Here is a 15,873-nt window from a genome sequence, read left to right as displayed (position 1 = left end):
ACCCTCGTGTCATTCAAAATTTCTTCTGTGGAACACAAAGGGCGATATTTTAAGAAATGTCTTAATGTTTTTTTTCCCATACAATGAAAGCGTAAATATATGTGACCCTGGACAACAAAACCAGTCTTATGGGTCAATTTTTCGAAATTGAGTTTTTTACATAATCTGAAAGCTGAATAAATAAGATTTCTGTTGATGTATGAGTTGTTAGAATAGGACTATAATTAACTGATCCACAACCGTTTAAAACTCTGGAATCTGAGAGTGAAAAAAATATAAATAGTTTATATATTTAAGGTAGGAAATGTACAAAATATCTTCATGGAACATGATCTTTCCTTCAAATAGTAATGATTTTTAGCATTAAAAAAATTGATAATTTTGACTTATACAATGTATTTTTGTCTTTTACAAAAAAGTTCCCGTGCTACTTAAGATTGGTGTTATGATCCAGGGTCACATATCTTCTTTGTTTTCTGCAGATGAGTCAAACAGGTTAACATGGGGGTAAGTAAATGATGAAAGAATGATGAATTTTAAAAACCCTCTGCTTAAGGCTGACATGTTTATTGAGTCAGGTGTTAAATGCTGCTATGTGTCCCACTATATTAAATCCAACAACTATAAAATGTTTGACATGTTGTCATTTGATAAGGCAACATACATCCTCCTCAACAAATTTGCCAAACACTGCCCTCTATTGTACACTAAACAACAAGCAACTCCAGTAGACACATGGATGTGAATCATACATGGTCAAATACAAATCCTCCGAAAATTACTGTAAAACAACCCCTGTTCCTAACACACAACTCATAGACCCTCAGTTCTCGACTCATATTTCAGAACCTGTTTGGGTACCATTCCAGTATTTACATTTCATCCACCTGTTTTTCTTCCTGAAGCCAGAGGGACTGATCCCTCATTAATGTGCTATAAAGTATTCAAGCAGCAGGCTTTAATCGTCCACGGCACAACTGGTGAGAGAGAAATTATAGGGTCGTTATAGGGGGCTTGATTTTATGACTAGCAATGGGATGCGACGCAACAGTGCAGTGGTCAGTCTAATGACATCGCATTTGCTGGAACATCACAGAATGCATTAGATACGTGCTCTGAATACGGACAGATAATGCGCCTGCATGGGCCTCATCTGAGCTGCAGGGGAGCGTCCATATTATTACTGACCACCCAAGCTGTCACATGCTGTGCTTTGATTACAGCCATTATGTCTGGACAGCACTAAGTGAGAGTGAAGCACAACACTTGCGGATCAAAACAGAGCGTGAATGAATCCATGTACAAGTAAATATGAGATCACAGCCAATATGAGAGATTTGTTTTGAGTTAAAGCGAGGATGAAATACCATAATAAGTAGAACATTGGTAATACTGTAGGTGGAGACTTTATCATTTTTTTATTGTGGTCAACAAATTGTATAATTTAGCAGAATTTAAATATATATGGGTAGTTGACTAATAAAACCTATTCTATGATGTGACAGCAATTGTTACAGTATTTCTCAGTCGCTTTTGTGCATTTCTCACATCACTATTAACATTTGCACAACATTTAGTTTAACCTCCACAACATTAAGTCATGTGTGCACATCATAGTAGCAGTTTCTCATTCCTTCAAACAAATTGCAAATGCTTTTGGACATGCATCAATTGCTTTCATACAACTCTCTGCTGTTTTATAACATTATCATTTGCTTATGTCATGTCAGTCAAAATTAACTAAACTTTTGAATGCTGAATAGTCATTCCATATAAAACTAATAGTCCTCATTTCATTGCTTGAGTCATTACATACAAAAATGTTGAACTAGTTGTCAAAATATGTCAAGCAAATTTTATTAAAAAAAAATATATTTTTTCTGAAAATGTCCCCTAAATTGAACAATTTCTCTCAGGTTCTCAGGTTCTCATTGCAAGAGATGATATTCGCTGTGATGGCCAGACAGAGAGGAACGCCTGGATGTGCATGAATGATTTACAGTACTATGTATGTTGTATGTTCAGTTCCAATATGTACTGCAATATTGTTTACAGTTGTGCACAGCTCTACCCAAAGGGAGTTTATGTTTGTTGTAAATAAGGGTGTATTTATTCTTTTGCACAATGCTGTGAACAAATTATAATTGCAAAGAGCATATGCAGTAAAAATGTGAAACATACATATTCAGTGTCAACTGGTGTCAGGACTTTTCATCTTGATGACACTGACACTTTCATTGACATGAATACTTGCTTTTGTGGAATGAGCTATCCATTTTGAGCAAGTGACACGCTTTTGCAGGTTATCAACTAGGTATTGCAGTTTGTACTAATTGTTTTGAGAAATGCATTAACTGTTGTGCAAATGTAAATAGTGATGTGAGAAATGCACCAAAGCGACTGAGAAAAACTGTAACAATGAAGATAAATCTCTATTGTAAGTATAAATATTACGTAATAATATAAAACGATAGTATTAACCGTTTGATATGCCACACGGTAGGACACATGTACACTATATTTGTCAACCAAACATATTTGTCCACCATAGTCACACTAGGAGATAAAATACACAGATGGATGGATGGATGGATGGATGGATGGATGGATGGATGGATGGATGGATGGATGGATGGATAGATAGATAGATAGATAGATAGATAGATAGATAGATAGATAGATAGATAGATAGATAGATAGATAGATAGATAGATAGATAGATAGATAGATAGATAGATAGATAGATAGATAGATAGATAGATAGATAGATAGATAGATAGATAGATAGATAGATAGATAGATAGATAGATAGATAGATAGATAGATTTAGACAGACAGACAGACAGACAGACAGATAGACAGATATAGACAGACAGACAGATATAGACATACAGACAGACAGATATAGATAGACATACAGACAGACAGACAGACATACAGATATAGACAGACAGACAGACAGACATACAGATATAGACAGATAGATATAGACAGACAGACTGACAGACAGATATAGACAGACAGACAGACAGACAGATATAGACAGACAGATATAGACAGACAGACAGACAGACAGATATAGACAGACAGATATAGACAGACAGATATAGACAGACAGACTGACAGACAGATATAGACAGACAGATATAGACAGACAGACAGACAGACAGACAGATATAGACAGACAGATACAGACAGACAGACAGACAGACAGATGTGCATGTCCCTTTAAATGAGCGCAACAGCAGCACAGAGGCATTGTGGGGGAACTCTTGAGCCAATCATATTTCTCCGTGGACGGTTTAACTTTGCCTATAGAAGTTGAAAGATACCTATTGTTTGTTTGTTTTGTTGTTGTTATCAATAACATTAAATGAAAGAATCTTTAGTTACCTAAAATGCGAACATAGCAGGTTTTATACGAGACTGTGCGGTGCGTTTACTGTAGTTTATTCTCGTTTGAAGAGCTCTTGGGAACGCGTTGCTATGACGACGCCATGGCCGATCTCAAGCAGCTAGAAGATCTGCGGAGACAGAACAAACGTTTACTGGAAAAACTCACGAAACAAGCCGCAAAGCTTCATGAATCGAAGCTGTCGCGCCCGGATGAGGGGATCGCGGGTCAAAGCTCCGTGTGTGAAGCGTTTACCGGATGCAGCGGCCAATGCCGAGCGCCTTTAGCGGAGAGAAATCGAGATCCGACGGTGACGGGACGCGCGAGCGAGGCGCGAGCTTCATATAAACCAAAAACAAAGCTAGAAACCTTTAAAACACCCGGTAAGAAAGTTTATAAACTGACCTTATAAAGCTATAGTGCTGTAAGAAATATCTGTGTAACATGTGAACATGCTAAGAGGATCTGCTGGAATTGATAATATTAAGGAAAGGCCCTTTCAGAGCAAACGAATGTTGAATAAAAAACAAAATTGTACAATAAAATAACGTCGAAAACAGCTTGAAACCTCAACAATTCCACAATTACAGCTTGTACGGTTAAATAATATCAGATAAAACTGATTTAGGATATACTTCTATTTATTGTAGTAAACTGTATACAAATTCCTAAATAAGATATATTATTTTTGAACCTTTGTGTAGTATAACAAATCAAGTATACCACAGTATTTAATATTTACTACTGTTTATGAATTCATATATATGTAATATATATCTTCTTTTAAAGTGGTCATTACTATGTATAATATACTAATGATTATTACAGATTTTGTTAATGCAGAAATCACATAACAAATAAAAGTCTGCGATTAAGACGTAATGGTTGTTTAGAAGACCTGTCTGTCTTTTTTGTAAATGCTGTATATTGCTATATAATAAAGGTTCCTAAAAGGCTCTGTGTTTGGCTGTATGGCTCTATGAAGATCATTTAAAGGCGGGGTGTCCGATTTCCGAATTACGCTTGTTTATACCTAAACAACCTTGTAGCCAATCAGCAGTAAGGTCCACAGTAGACAGAACGGACATTAGTCGAGCCAAGTGCTGACCAAAGCAAAGATGGGGATAGGGGTGTGTCCATTTTGGTGATTTGAATATCAACAATAGGCAAGAGAAATCGGACACTCCGCCTTTAATATCCACATAATCTTTTGCTGAAAAAAAGACAGAAACACCGTGTATGTTATGCTGGGTCTATAATAAGGACGGTTAAAATGATCCCGAGTCCTTGTTTTCTCAGGTGAGCGGTTTGATGGAGATGGTAAAGTCCCCATGTCAGATCAACATAAACACAACCACACTTCAGCCCTGACCGCCTACAGCAAACTGCTACAGGACACGGGGAACAGCCGCTTGCAGGGCCACAGGAGAACCATGAGACCGATACTGCCCAAAACAGCACCTCTTACACAGGATAAAATGCAGGTCTATAGATCTTCCTGCAATAAAATTTCACATCACAGTCAACTAACTGAGAGACTGGCTATATGGCACCACGTTGACAGCAGGGAGTAAAAAGGAACCAGTTTCTAATCTTATGGAAATCAAATAGTGTTTGCTGATTTTTTTTCTGTGTAATTACCCATGTGACTTGCCTTGTGTTCAGTTGCATACGAAGAAATCCCCAGCTTGTACAGTTTAACCAGAGAGTTTCATTTTAAATGAGTGTTTTTTTTATCTTTTATGTGGACTACAGAGAGATCTGGAAAGTACAACGTCTTTGTCCCCTGAGCAGGAGAATCACACTTCATCAGATAGACAACGCATACAGCCTTTACTGGGCTATGATTGGATAGCAGGTATGTCATTTTGAATAATATGTAGTTAAATAAACTCATTTACGTTTCATTTGCATAGTTGGAACACACCATGATTTCCATGCTAGGTATGCATCGATGAAGCTAATGGTAGGATTCTTTATAGGCTTGGTTGATATAGAGAGTTCCCTTTCTGAACGCCCTGAGCACTTCTTCAGTGAACTGCAAAGCTTCCGACAGGTCAACCGAGACGAGTGTGTCCACAGCTTACTGTCAGGGTCAGTCTTTTACTGTAATGTAACACTGCAGATTGTGTAAGCTGTTTCACATATATTTACGCCTGTTAGATTGAAACTTATTTTTTTGGGCTGATGTTTCATATTTAAAACATGTTTCATTTTATTAAGGTCTTTTCTAATTGTGGTCATATAAATGTTCTCTTTCCACAGACCTCCACTTGCTGCTGATCTTGCGTCTTCTACAGTTAAAGGCGAAGAGCATCAAGAGCCTGCAGATATGCATCAGTGTAGGAGATCTGCTGATTTTTCACTTAATCTGCTGATTTACACAACATTGGTTTAGCACACTTTTTTTAAATCATGAAGATAACAGCAATTTGACATGTTCAGTATTTTTTTTTCTCACCCTCATGTCATTGCAAACCTGTACAACTTTCTTCTGCAGAAGATATTTTAGTTAACGTTGGTAACCAAACAATGTTGTCCCTGTTAATTTCATAGTGCATGGATACAAAACCTCTAAATAATTTCTCGGGAAGCTTCAGGGTGACACGAGGGTGAATAAATGATGACGGAATTTTTACTTTTGGGTGAAAGTTCTTTAATTTATCTCTGATCTTTAGGTACATTTTGCTACAGAATTAACAGTCGCTTATTTGCAACCCCACTAAACCCACAAGCTGCATGTCCAGTGTGCAAGATGCCCAAATCAAATCACCCCTGTACTGATGCAGAGCCAGCTATCATCAGGTGAACACAACACCTGTAAAATCTAATCTCTTGTTCACTTTTTGGAATTATGTCACCATATTTCATCATATTTCAAATCAGTGCAATTTTGAATATATTGTGAATACAGTTTCTTTAGACCTACTTGATTTCCTGGTGCTGTTTATTTTAGTAATTTAATTATGTTTGAGGCACATTATACAGTAAATATCTGTCTTTGTTTGCAACAGGGTCAGTATTCCTCGCTCCACTCTGTTGCCGTCATACAAATACAATGCCCATCGTCGCAGCAGTTTTGACCCCTCTGACAGTCTGGGTTTACCCTCAGTAAGTTTCTGCACTCTTACTCAAGTCACGAGTTTTCATAAACACGTGAACATATATAAATCTGATCGACGTAGCTTTCTTCAAAAAGCCTTTTATGAGAATGCTGCTTTTGTATGATACTTGGAAAATGCTAGTGCTCTAGGGAAATACTTGTTTTATTGCATCATTCATTGATTATTAAATAGATGAAAAGCTAATAAACACTCAATGTTTTGGCAGCACTGTTTGTCTGGGTGGTCTAATTCAACCCTGAACTCTGGCTCTCTGATGAGCAGTCTAGATCTACGGGGTTCCCTGGCAAAACCAGCAGCCGGGTCAACCCAGTCCTTTTCAAACAATAAACTGGTGAGATGCAGTTATAACAAAGCAATTGTTAACTCATTTCCCCTTCGACATCGTCAACTTGTGGATTATTACTCTTAGCATATAAGAGCTGGAGTCTTCGTAAAGTTTGATTTGGTAACATTCATTTAAAAGAGTAGATGTTGTCATTTTTTCCCCCTTGGTGTTGTTCAAAACGTTTTATTCTGTGTAACTTGGAATATATTTCATGTCACTTGTGACAGATGTGGTCACCATCAACAGATTCGGTCACATACCTTGTGTGTATCTGTTTGTCAATAAGGGCATTTTTTATATATATATGACTAATATAAGACCAGTACATTTAGTAACAAAAAAATCACCTTCACATTTTAGGACTCATCTTTGTTCATGCAGTCAAGACACCAGCGTTCAAATCAGCACTTTAAGGTGTCACGTTTACCACTGTATCACTTTCAGCATTTGGACACAGAGATGCAAGAGAGCCACTGCAGTCCTGATACATCAACAAATCATTAAATGCGTTAAAAAAGTCAAAACTGTGCCACACATGAATTGTTGAAATGAGTGTGAATATTAAATATGTATATGTAATAATGAACAGGCATATGAACCATTTTGTAACACATGATATTCAGCTTGTTTTGTTATATTTAACACGACCCTTAAAACAGAACATTGTTTATAAAAATAAACTAATAAAACATCATACATGAAGTTGTTTTTCTCTCCATCCGTCAATATATGAAATATGTTACAATTTGCGTTTTTCCACTGATATATTAATGCAAAGTTACATGGAATTATAACTCCACCTTTTTAGTGTTATTTTCTTGATGTAAAAGCAAACTATATGCGTAATCAATAGGCGTGATCTTGTCACCCACGCGCTAAAATATAAATGCGCTAAACTCGAACTGAGAGTCACTCAGAAGTGCACAACGCATGCATCATGAAAACATCTACCTCATCCAGCAAGACTGCCATCCTGCTCTTCTATCTGGTGAGTTTAAATCACCTTTTAAAGATTTGTTTTGTATGAAAGTGATTAGGCCAATGTTATCGTTAAAATATTTAATATTAAGCTGGAAAGCATGAGCGCGTTTTCTAAATGCGCGTAGCCGACATTTCATTCACTTACATTAGTAGCCATTTATATGAATACAAGCAGTGAAAGCGTATTAATATTTTGAGTACATTAACACCAATATATATATACATTAATGAAACACAATTTGAAGTGACCCTTGTAACGATTTGATTCCGTCTAGTTATCATAGTTCGTCCGTGTCTATTAACTGATCCGATGTATGGTCGGGTCTAAAATACTAGTTAATTCATTCATAAATATAAATACATTTTGGAGCGATGCAATTTTTCTTTTTCAAAGAACATTTAAGTCAAACGTTCTTTAAGGAACGTGTTTCTTTTATTTTAATAGTCTGAAAGGTTCTGTGAAAGTTAAAGGTTCCTAATAGAACCACACAGCTTGAGAAGGACCGTTCCATATAAAATCCTCCACTCAAGTTAAATGACCTCAGTGTACTTCAAAGTTTAGTCACAAAAAAGTTTCTAGTCATTTTTGTAGAAGGACAACAAAGCCGGTTTTGTACCAGTAGTCACTCATTTCACTCCTCAGACACGGGACAGCTCATTCTTCTTTAGTTAAACCTCAATATGAGCCCACCCATTTAAGATAACAGTCTATAAATAGCTGAGCTTTCAAAACAGATCAATGAAGTTAGACTTAGCTGCGAGGAATGGACATGAAATCGAATGTTTTTTATAAGGAGGGTTCCCTGAAGCTTGTTCAAGAAGATCCCACCTGCCCACTCACAACGCGGATCTCTCGAGTTGTCATTGTGACATTACTCTCTGTACATTTTCTGTGGTTCATCTGTTGACCAGGCCACAGAAACGTAATTGATAAGTTTCTTCACTGTGGGTGTTGTTGAAGAAATGGCCTTGAGATCTGTTTGTTTTGTGGAGACACACCATGGACAACCTCAAATGTGTCAATCTTGTGGTTAATCAAGTGACACGAAAACATTAGTTTCTCAATCCAGTGGTTCTTTTTCCAGGAGATGGACGTGAGTTTTAAATGATTAAATGAGATGATAAGCACTGATGCAATGTTATTGCTTTCATCTAACTTACAAGGCACTCAAGTAAAATCTATTTGTTTTAAAGCATTAAAGATCATCCAACAGGTTCACTGACCTTAAAACCCCATGATTTACTCGTCTTCTAATTACAGTGGTTAGACAGATTTAAAAGCTGTCCACACCCTTTCTAAAAAAATTACAGTTAATTATAGTGAAAGATTATAACTAGGCCGTTTTTGGGCACTCCAATAGTACGACAGAAAATTGTTTTGGGAGTCAATGGTGACCCAAAACCGGTCAGTTACAAACTTTCAACGAAATATCTTTATTTGTGTTCAGCAAAGCAAAGAAATGTTGACAGGTTTGTAACATCTGGAGGGTGAGCAAATTATTAAATTCATCTCTTTGTCACAAGCCATGTAACTGTTTTGTAGTTTGTTGAAGGTCAAAACAATACAAGTGGGCATTTAGGCGTTTTGAGTCAATCCATTTCCAAAATAAGAGTTTTGATTCATGTCAAAACCTGATTTCTTTGTATGTTCACTGTTCTGCTTCCCTTCACAGCTTTTACAAGGCAGCTGCCCCAGTAACTGTGCCAATAGTAAGTTCACCCCACTTCCTCCATAGAGTCGTATTAGGCTATACAGGTCAGCGCTTGACTTTTTCTATATCAGTTATTGTATCTGTGTCTGCTTTAGAGATATCATCTCATTTCTGACTCACTTGGGGTTTTTTTGCCTTGATATTATCTCGATTTCACATTAAGTCGGACTTGTGTGTCATAACTGATCATGTGTTTATTAAGATTACCCAGGTTTGAGAAAAGTTCCCAAGAAATCTATTAGATGAACGTGCAAACTTTGACTAATTGTCTGATTCTCAGACATAATTTACACATAGATTTATACTATATTGCGGTACTTGTGGCCACTGACCTGTTTGCAAACTCTGTGGTTTAGGTTTGTGATGTGGACATTTCACCAGAAAATGAACTAAGCACTGTGTAACCGTTTACAGACTATTTCCGTACATTAACGTTAATCTCTAAAGGAAATTACTAATTTCAGACACGTCCTTATAAGGTACACATGACCTAATGTCCTTGTATACATCAAAACAGTGTTACACTTATGTGCGATATTTGGGTTCACGGTTACCTCATGCGTTTAGTGTTGTATTATAATTAGTGACATTTGCACCTGGTGATGTATTTTTAACATCCTAAACATTTCTTAGAGGATCTTAGATTAGCAAATCCTGCGACCGCCTCAATTAATAGCACTGCGTTTTGCATGTAGGCCTGAAGTGAGAGATGATCCAAACGTGTCTGTCCCTTTTAGTACTTAACTGACACATCCAGCACATATCAGCACATCGCAAACTTACACCGTCAGAGAGATTTTACTCAGCTGTTAACTGAACTTTTTCCCGTGAGTTTCAGAATGTCTGTGTATCTTGGTTTTGTTTGAAAGCGTTTGGCTAGTCAAATCAAAACCTATTTGAAAGATGCTGCAAAATCTACTTTTACATTTGCACCGGCAGTCTAGCTGTCGAGATGTGAGGTTTCTTCTAATATCTGATGTTTGGGTTTGTAGGTGGTGCCGAAGGATGCTCCGACGAGAGGTACATGTACTTTCGACAGGGACGCAGGGTCTGTGAACGCTGCACACAAAGATGCTCCGGTCAGTTTCCCAGCATTCACAGCTTTTTCACTTTGGAAATTGATAAGACAAGGTAGTCTTCAATCCCAGGTTGATATAATCCTTGCTAGTCAATTTTCGAGATTTCAGACTACCTACATTTGTAAATTATGGCTTAAAAAGGATGAAAGCCTTTATGTAAGAAAAAGCAGAGGGCTAAAAGTGGCCGTAGTACCATGCAAGTTATGAAAAACAAACTCAAGATTAAGACTCAAGAAGTTTGCTTATATAAAGACATTTTTGTGCACATAATGAATATATTTTTCCGTGTATTTTTTCATTGACGGTTCTGTATGTTTTTTTTTTTTGGTGTGAAAACAAAGAGGTAGAAGAGGTAGAAGTAACTTCATGCACTTCGGCACAGAATCGTGTGTGCCACTGCAAACCAGGTTTCTTCTGTAAAAACGGGAACAATTATGGCACGTTTTGCCATAAAAAATGTGTACCATGTGTGCCCGGCACGTTCTCCAATGTGGCCTCTTTGAACTCATCCTGCACACCTTATACAGAGTGAGTATTTTGATGCCATGCCGATGGAAAGCTTACAGTATACATTTACAGTACATACTTTAACATACAGATCAACATAGAGGAAAAGAAACATGCAGGGACATACACTGAGCAGTCATCTAGTTTCACTGTGCTTCATTTCAAACTCTCTCCTTCTGATTTTCCATCTCTCAACATGTATTTTTAAGAGCTACTTTTACCATTCTGTCTGGCATAATACACTCCAGGCCTCAATTAAATGTAATGCAAATTGGACAAAAAAGTCATCTTTGCAAGCATTGTAAATATACCCAATAGTAATGTTTTCTAAACCTGCTTATGTCTCTTATGTCTCTAAACCTGTGCTTATGTTATCTTCTCTGCCTCAGTTGTGCCAAATCTGGAAAGATAGTGCTGAAAGAGGGTACAAAGACACAGGACAGAGAGTGCGGGCTTACCCTAACCACACGCACAATACTACCCACCCCATCCAAAATTATGATGTATCATGAAGTTTCCCGAACTACAGCCACAACCCCCAGCCCTACCAATACAGAATTCACAACCATCAATGCCATAACGATCCCCTTCATCCAAACCAGCAAACAGGACAGAGAGTCCGGGCATGCCATGACCACGCCCACAACGACGACTACACCCACAATACCAGAAACCCCATCCAAAATCATCATAGCCCTTTCTCTCACTACAGCCACAACCCCCAGCCCCAGGAATACAGACTTCACAACCATCGACGCCATGAAGGTCCCCTTCATCCAAACTAGCAACTCCCTCCCACTGTCACATCCCAGTCAAGAGGCATCACCAACACATCGAATGCGTTCACGGTCTGCGACTGGGACTACTTCTGCAAGTAGAGGTAGAACCACTTACAATGTTGAATTTGTTGCATTTTTAATGTGGAATACACACAGTTGCTGTGCTCACGGTATATCTAGAATTATGAAGGAATTTATCAGATTTAGCCCTGGAGAAGTTAAATTAAATTTGAAACATTAGAGAAAATCTAGCGAACGCTCATTTACATGGTTAAGTTTTGTTCTAAAATATATAATTGAAGAATGAATAAAAACGGAGAACAGAGAATTCTGTTTTAAACATATTGTATTACCTTTTTTCAACACCAGGGGGCAAACACCAAATCAAGGATTCAGACACAATGTCAAAAGACGGTCAGATACTATTGATGTTAACGATGATACTGATTCTGCTGGTGGCTGCATTCTGCATACTGAGAAAAAGCACTGCTCTCAAATCCTTTTACAAATGGACAGGTATGATATCAAGACTGAAAGGCTTTGCAAAGAATTATCCACTTTTTGAAACGGTTAAAGACGAAAGATAACTCTGGGAAACTTTGAAGTGCATGTCTGAAGTGCATTGCAACCACCTATAAATGAGGCTGGAATCCACCCAGGTCACTTTTTACAGTAAAACAAATCATCTCACGTGCTCCGATTCCCATAAGGCCGTGCTCAACATAAACATTTAATGTGTTTCAGTATGACATTCCTTTAACACTTGCAGCCCGAGAAACCACAAAACGCCCAAGCATGCGACATGCAGCTCACAGTCAGCATGCGCTTATTTGAGCTGTCTGTCACACAAATGAGGTTACACAAGCAATAAATTAATTTCATTTTTTGTATTTTAGGTTTCATTTCTGGAAAGCATGTGAGTACTTTTCTGTGATTGTTCATCACTAAAAGTGAAATTTCCTGTGTCTGCATATTAAATTTATAATATTGTTCATGTTGTAGATTAACCAAAAATGAAAGTTTTGTCAACCCGTGCACATCTTTGAGATATTATTATATTTTGACCGAGTCCTCAACCCCCACAATGTTAGCTATCCAAAAAAGTATCCACATTACTTGTACACTAAATACCAAGTCTTAGTATCACAGTAAAGCCATACAATAGCGCTGGACCAACATTTAAGTCATTAGTCTTGAGTTGATGGAGAAAACGGCAAAGTTTTATTTTTAGGTTTGCTGTCCCTTAAACGTGTAGCATTTAACGCTCATTGCAGGAGGATCCAGATTGGAGCAAATGTCAAGATGCTCACCATATTTCATCTTATTCCCAATTCCAGACCATAGCACAAATAAGTCGTAGCGTGGAGACTGAGTTACCTCACTGCAAAGAGGTCATAGGGCAGAACACAGGGGTGACATCCAATTCTGGGGGTGGACAGAGGGTCAGCATGGAGCAAAATGTGAAAGGAGAGAATGTCAGCAATACTGTAGGTGAGTACTGTACACCCCTTTTTCAGTATATAGATATAGAGCTTATGATGATGAATGCCTTCCGCAAAGAACTGGTGATTCACTCTAGCAGCTTTAAACATGTGCTGTTAACATTGTGACTAGATATATAAACGTCTGAGTTTTGTCATTTGAGCCTTGACTCCACTAATGTCTTAATTCCCATTTTCACTTCCTGTTCTTCAGGGGGTTCTGTCCATTGCAACATTAATTTCCTTTTAAAGGTCGTTGCCAACACTAACGCCCCAAACAGGAAGTCAGGCACATAACAGAATGAAGACAGATAAAAGCACAAATCAGCATAAAATCTAGCGAAGAAACAAAGCTTTCACAAAGCTGACACTGCTGGAGTTGGCAGGGAACTAAATGAAAGGCAGTAAAATTTGAACTTTCTGTGCATCTGCAATGCATTCTGGGATTGCTATATCTGCAAAGGATATAGTTTAGTTCACCACAACATGTCATTCCAAACCCGTATGACATTCGTTTTACTCTAGACGGCTTCCATTGTATTAACACAAAACCACTGAGACAATTCTCAAAATATCTTCTTTTGTGTTCCACACTAGAAGTGTCATAAACAGGTTTGGAAAAATAAATAGTGAATAAATGAAATTTTGGTGAAGGTATTAAGAAAGCAGTTTAAAGGGGTCATGTGACACGACTAAAACGAATATTAATGTTTGCTTTAGATGTTATTTAATGTGTAAACATGATTTATGGTTATAAAAACGCTGTATTTTCCACATACCGTGCATGTTTGTATCTCCTCTTTGCTCCGCCTCTCAGAAACGTGATGATATTTTACAAAGCTCATCGCTCTGAAAAGCGAGGTGTGCTACGATTGGCCAGGTCACTAGTGCGTAGTGATTGGTTGAATACTCCACGGAAATGTAACGCCTCTTACAATATTCAGAACATCAGGCTGCGACGGTACACTGAGATTTACAAGACCGCCCACCTTACTTGCATATACATTTGTGCGGTCCTAGTCAAATCATACCACAAAGTGATGTAGATTTGTGGGGGTGTGGTTACACGAGGCATTTCAGGCAGGTCTAGGTTTGCATTTGCTTTTAGATAGAATGCATATTTTGTTCCGACACTTACATTTTTGCAATTTTACATATCTAATACATGCATGGGCAACTTATAACACACCAAAGACACAGAAAAACACGTATTTCCGCCATATGACACTTTAAGCATTCTTTCTGGCATTTGGAAAAGTCTTTGAATTGTCATGAGTGAAAACTATTCTTATACAGAACAATAATCTGTTTGTCTCTGATCCAATGTTCATTATAGGGTCCATTTACATCTACTCTCCTGGCACGGTGATTGTGGGCTCCAACACCGGTGATAAAAAGGAAGATGCAGGAGACACCAAGGAAAGTGATCCTCTCATCACTCGACCTCAGCAGGAGTCGACTCCTCCGTCGCAGGAGGTTAAGATACGAATGAGCACACAGGAAGAGGAAGCGACTTTGAGTTTTCCTGTGCCTGCTACTGAAAAGTGAAAACTCAATTTATCTAGAAGGTCTTGAGTCAGTTTTTAAATGGACCACAATGCTGTGAACTCTTGGGCACTCTAGTCAGCGACCATGAACTTACAAGCTGAAGGATGAAAGATACTCGTAGGCTAGCCCAACTACGATTGTGTTGTTAACAGCGTAAAGGGTCGGTTAAGGGTTGTGGGTCAATTTCCACTGTAAGCCAAATGTACAAAGTGTGTTAATGCACAAGATTGAAAGCGTGAAGTAGGCCTAATGGATTGTAAAGCAACCATTTTACACATTGATAAGGATATTAATACTTACAGTTTTTAAACGTTTGTTGAAAATGTAATGTGTCCCTGAAATTGCTGCTGTGGAAAAGTACAATATGTTCAGTATTCATACACTGTTTGCATCTCAAAACCAGTTTGTCCTCTTTGCAAAGTTTTTCGTCTGCACGCCCTCTACAATAAGGGCGAGAAAAACAAGCACAATAGTGATTTGCAATTTAACGTAAATGGTAGAAAACATCTGTTGTAAATATATTGTTTAAAGTGTAAATAAACTGAGATGTTACTGTATGAGTTTGTGTTATATTGTGAGTGTGTGGGTGATTAATATGCATGTCTAAAAATATCTCACCCTTGGAAAGGTCTGATTTTGCTTGTGTGGGAGGTCAAGGCAACTTTTACCACACATCTTGAATAAAACTTTTTCTTTAATCGTTGGTAAAAGTGAATATCTTCTTAACAGAAATGCATCCATTTCAAATGTATTTATTTGAGTTGTTTTCGCAAGGCAGTATAAAGTTTTTTTTTTAAATATTAACTTAATGTGTGTTTATTGTTTTTTTCTTAAAGTAAACAATGTCTATTCATATAACTCGTAAAAATACCTGTTAAGTCTGACGTATTCTGAGTTGTTCCATATCATAGGTTTGCTTACATTTATTGCCTAAATAGTTCA

The 15,873-nt window shown here is 37.6% G+C and overlaps 2 protein-coding genes across 2 annotated transcripts; both read left to right on the top strand.

Annotated features, from left to right (window-relative positions):
* The first annotated feature begins 2,854 nt into the window (after nucleotides 1–2,854).
* On the top strand, nucleotides 2,855–7,538 carry miip (migration and invasion inhibitory protein). Its single transcript, XM_056735149.1, has 9 exons — nucleotides 2,855–3,777; nucleotides 4,694–4,878; nucleotides 5,150–5,252; nucleotides 5,377–5,488; nucleotides 5,660–5,736; nucleotides 6,073–6,199; nucleotides 6,409–6,505; nucleotides 6,725–6,850; nucleotides 7,205–7,538. Exons 1-9 carry the CDS (start codon nucleotides 3,498–3,500, stop codon nucleotides 7,346–7,348), a joined length of 1,251 nt encoding a protein of 416 aa, XP_056591127.1. The 5' UTR covers nucleotides 2,855–3,497; the 3' UTR covers nucleotides 7,349–7,538.
* Nucleotides 7,539–7,728: 190 nt separating this feature from the next.
* On the top strand, nucleotides 7,729–15,570 carry si:dkeyp-61b2.1 (tumor necrosis factor receptor superfamily member 21). The gene is made up of 9 exons (XM_056735234.1): nucleotides 7,729–7,832; nucleotides 9,499–9,535; nucleotides 10,530–10,616; nucleotides 10,958–11,144; nucleotides 11,513–12,003; nucleotides 12,272–12,418; nucleotides 12,799–12,818; nucleotides 13,240–13,393; nucleotides 14,720–15,570. Exons 1-9 carry the CDS (start codon nucleotides 7,782–7,784, stop codon nucleotides 14,929–14,931), a joined length of 1,386 nt encoding a protein of 461 aa, XP_056591212.1. The 5' UTR covers nucleotides 7,729–7,781; the 3' UTR covers nucleotides 14,932–15,570.
* The last annotated feature ends 303 nt before the right edge of the window (nucleotides 15,571–15,873 follow it).

Source organism: Triplophysa dalaica, chromosome 21 (assembly GCF_015846415.1).
Source record: "Triplophysa dalaica isolate WHDGS20190420 chromosome 21, ASM1584641v1, whole genome shotgun sequence".
NCBI lineage: Eukaryota > Metazoa > Chordata > Actinopteri > Cypriniformes > Nemacheilidae > Triplophysa > Triplophysa dalaica.
The sequence above is the reverse complement of the archived record's forward strand: the minus strand, read 5'-3'. Positions and strand labels throughout refer to the sequence as shown.

Bases quoted from the DNA above. Each gene is read 5' to 3' on its own strand.
- miip (XM_056735149.1), top strand. From the start codon at position 3,498: ATGGCCGATCTCAAGCAGCTAGAAGATCTGCGGAGACAGAACAAACGT. The intron at 5,253-5,376 runs GTATGTCATTTT...GATTCTTTATAG, and splicing joins GGGCTATGATTGGATAGCAG to GCTTGGTTGATATAGAGAGT. The intron at 6,506-6,724 runs GTAAGTTTCTGC...ATGTTTTGGCAG, and splicing joins ACAGTCTGGGTTTACCCTCA to CACTGTTTGTCTGGGTGGTC.
- si:dkeyp-61b2.1 (XM_056735234.1), top strand. From the start codon at position 7,782: ATGAAAACATCTACCTCATCCAGCAAGACTGCCATCCTGCTCTTCTAT. The intron at 12,419-12,798 runs GTATGATATCAA...TTTGTATTTTAG, and splicing joins ATCCTTTTACAAATGGACAG to GTTTCATTTCTGGAAAGCAT. The intron at 12,819-13,239 runs GTGAGTACTTTT...TCCCAATTCCAG, and splicing joins GTTTCATTTCTGGAAAGCAT to ACCATAGCACAAATAAGTCG.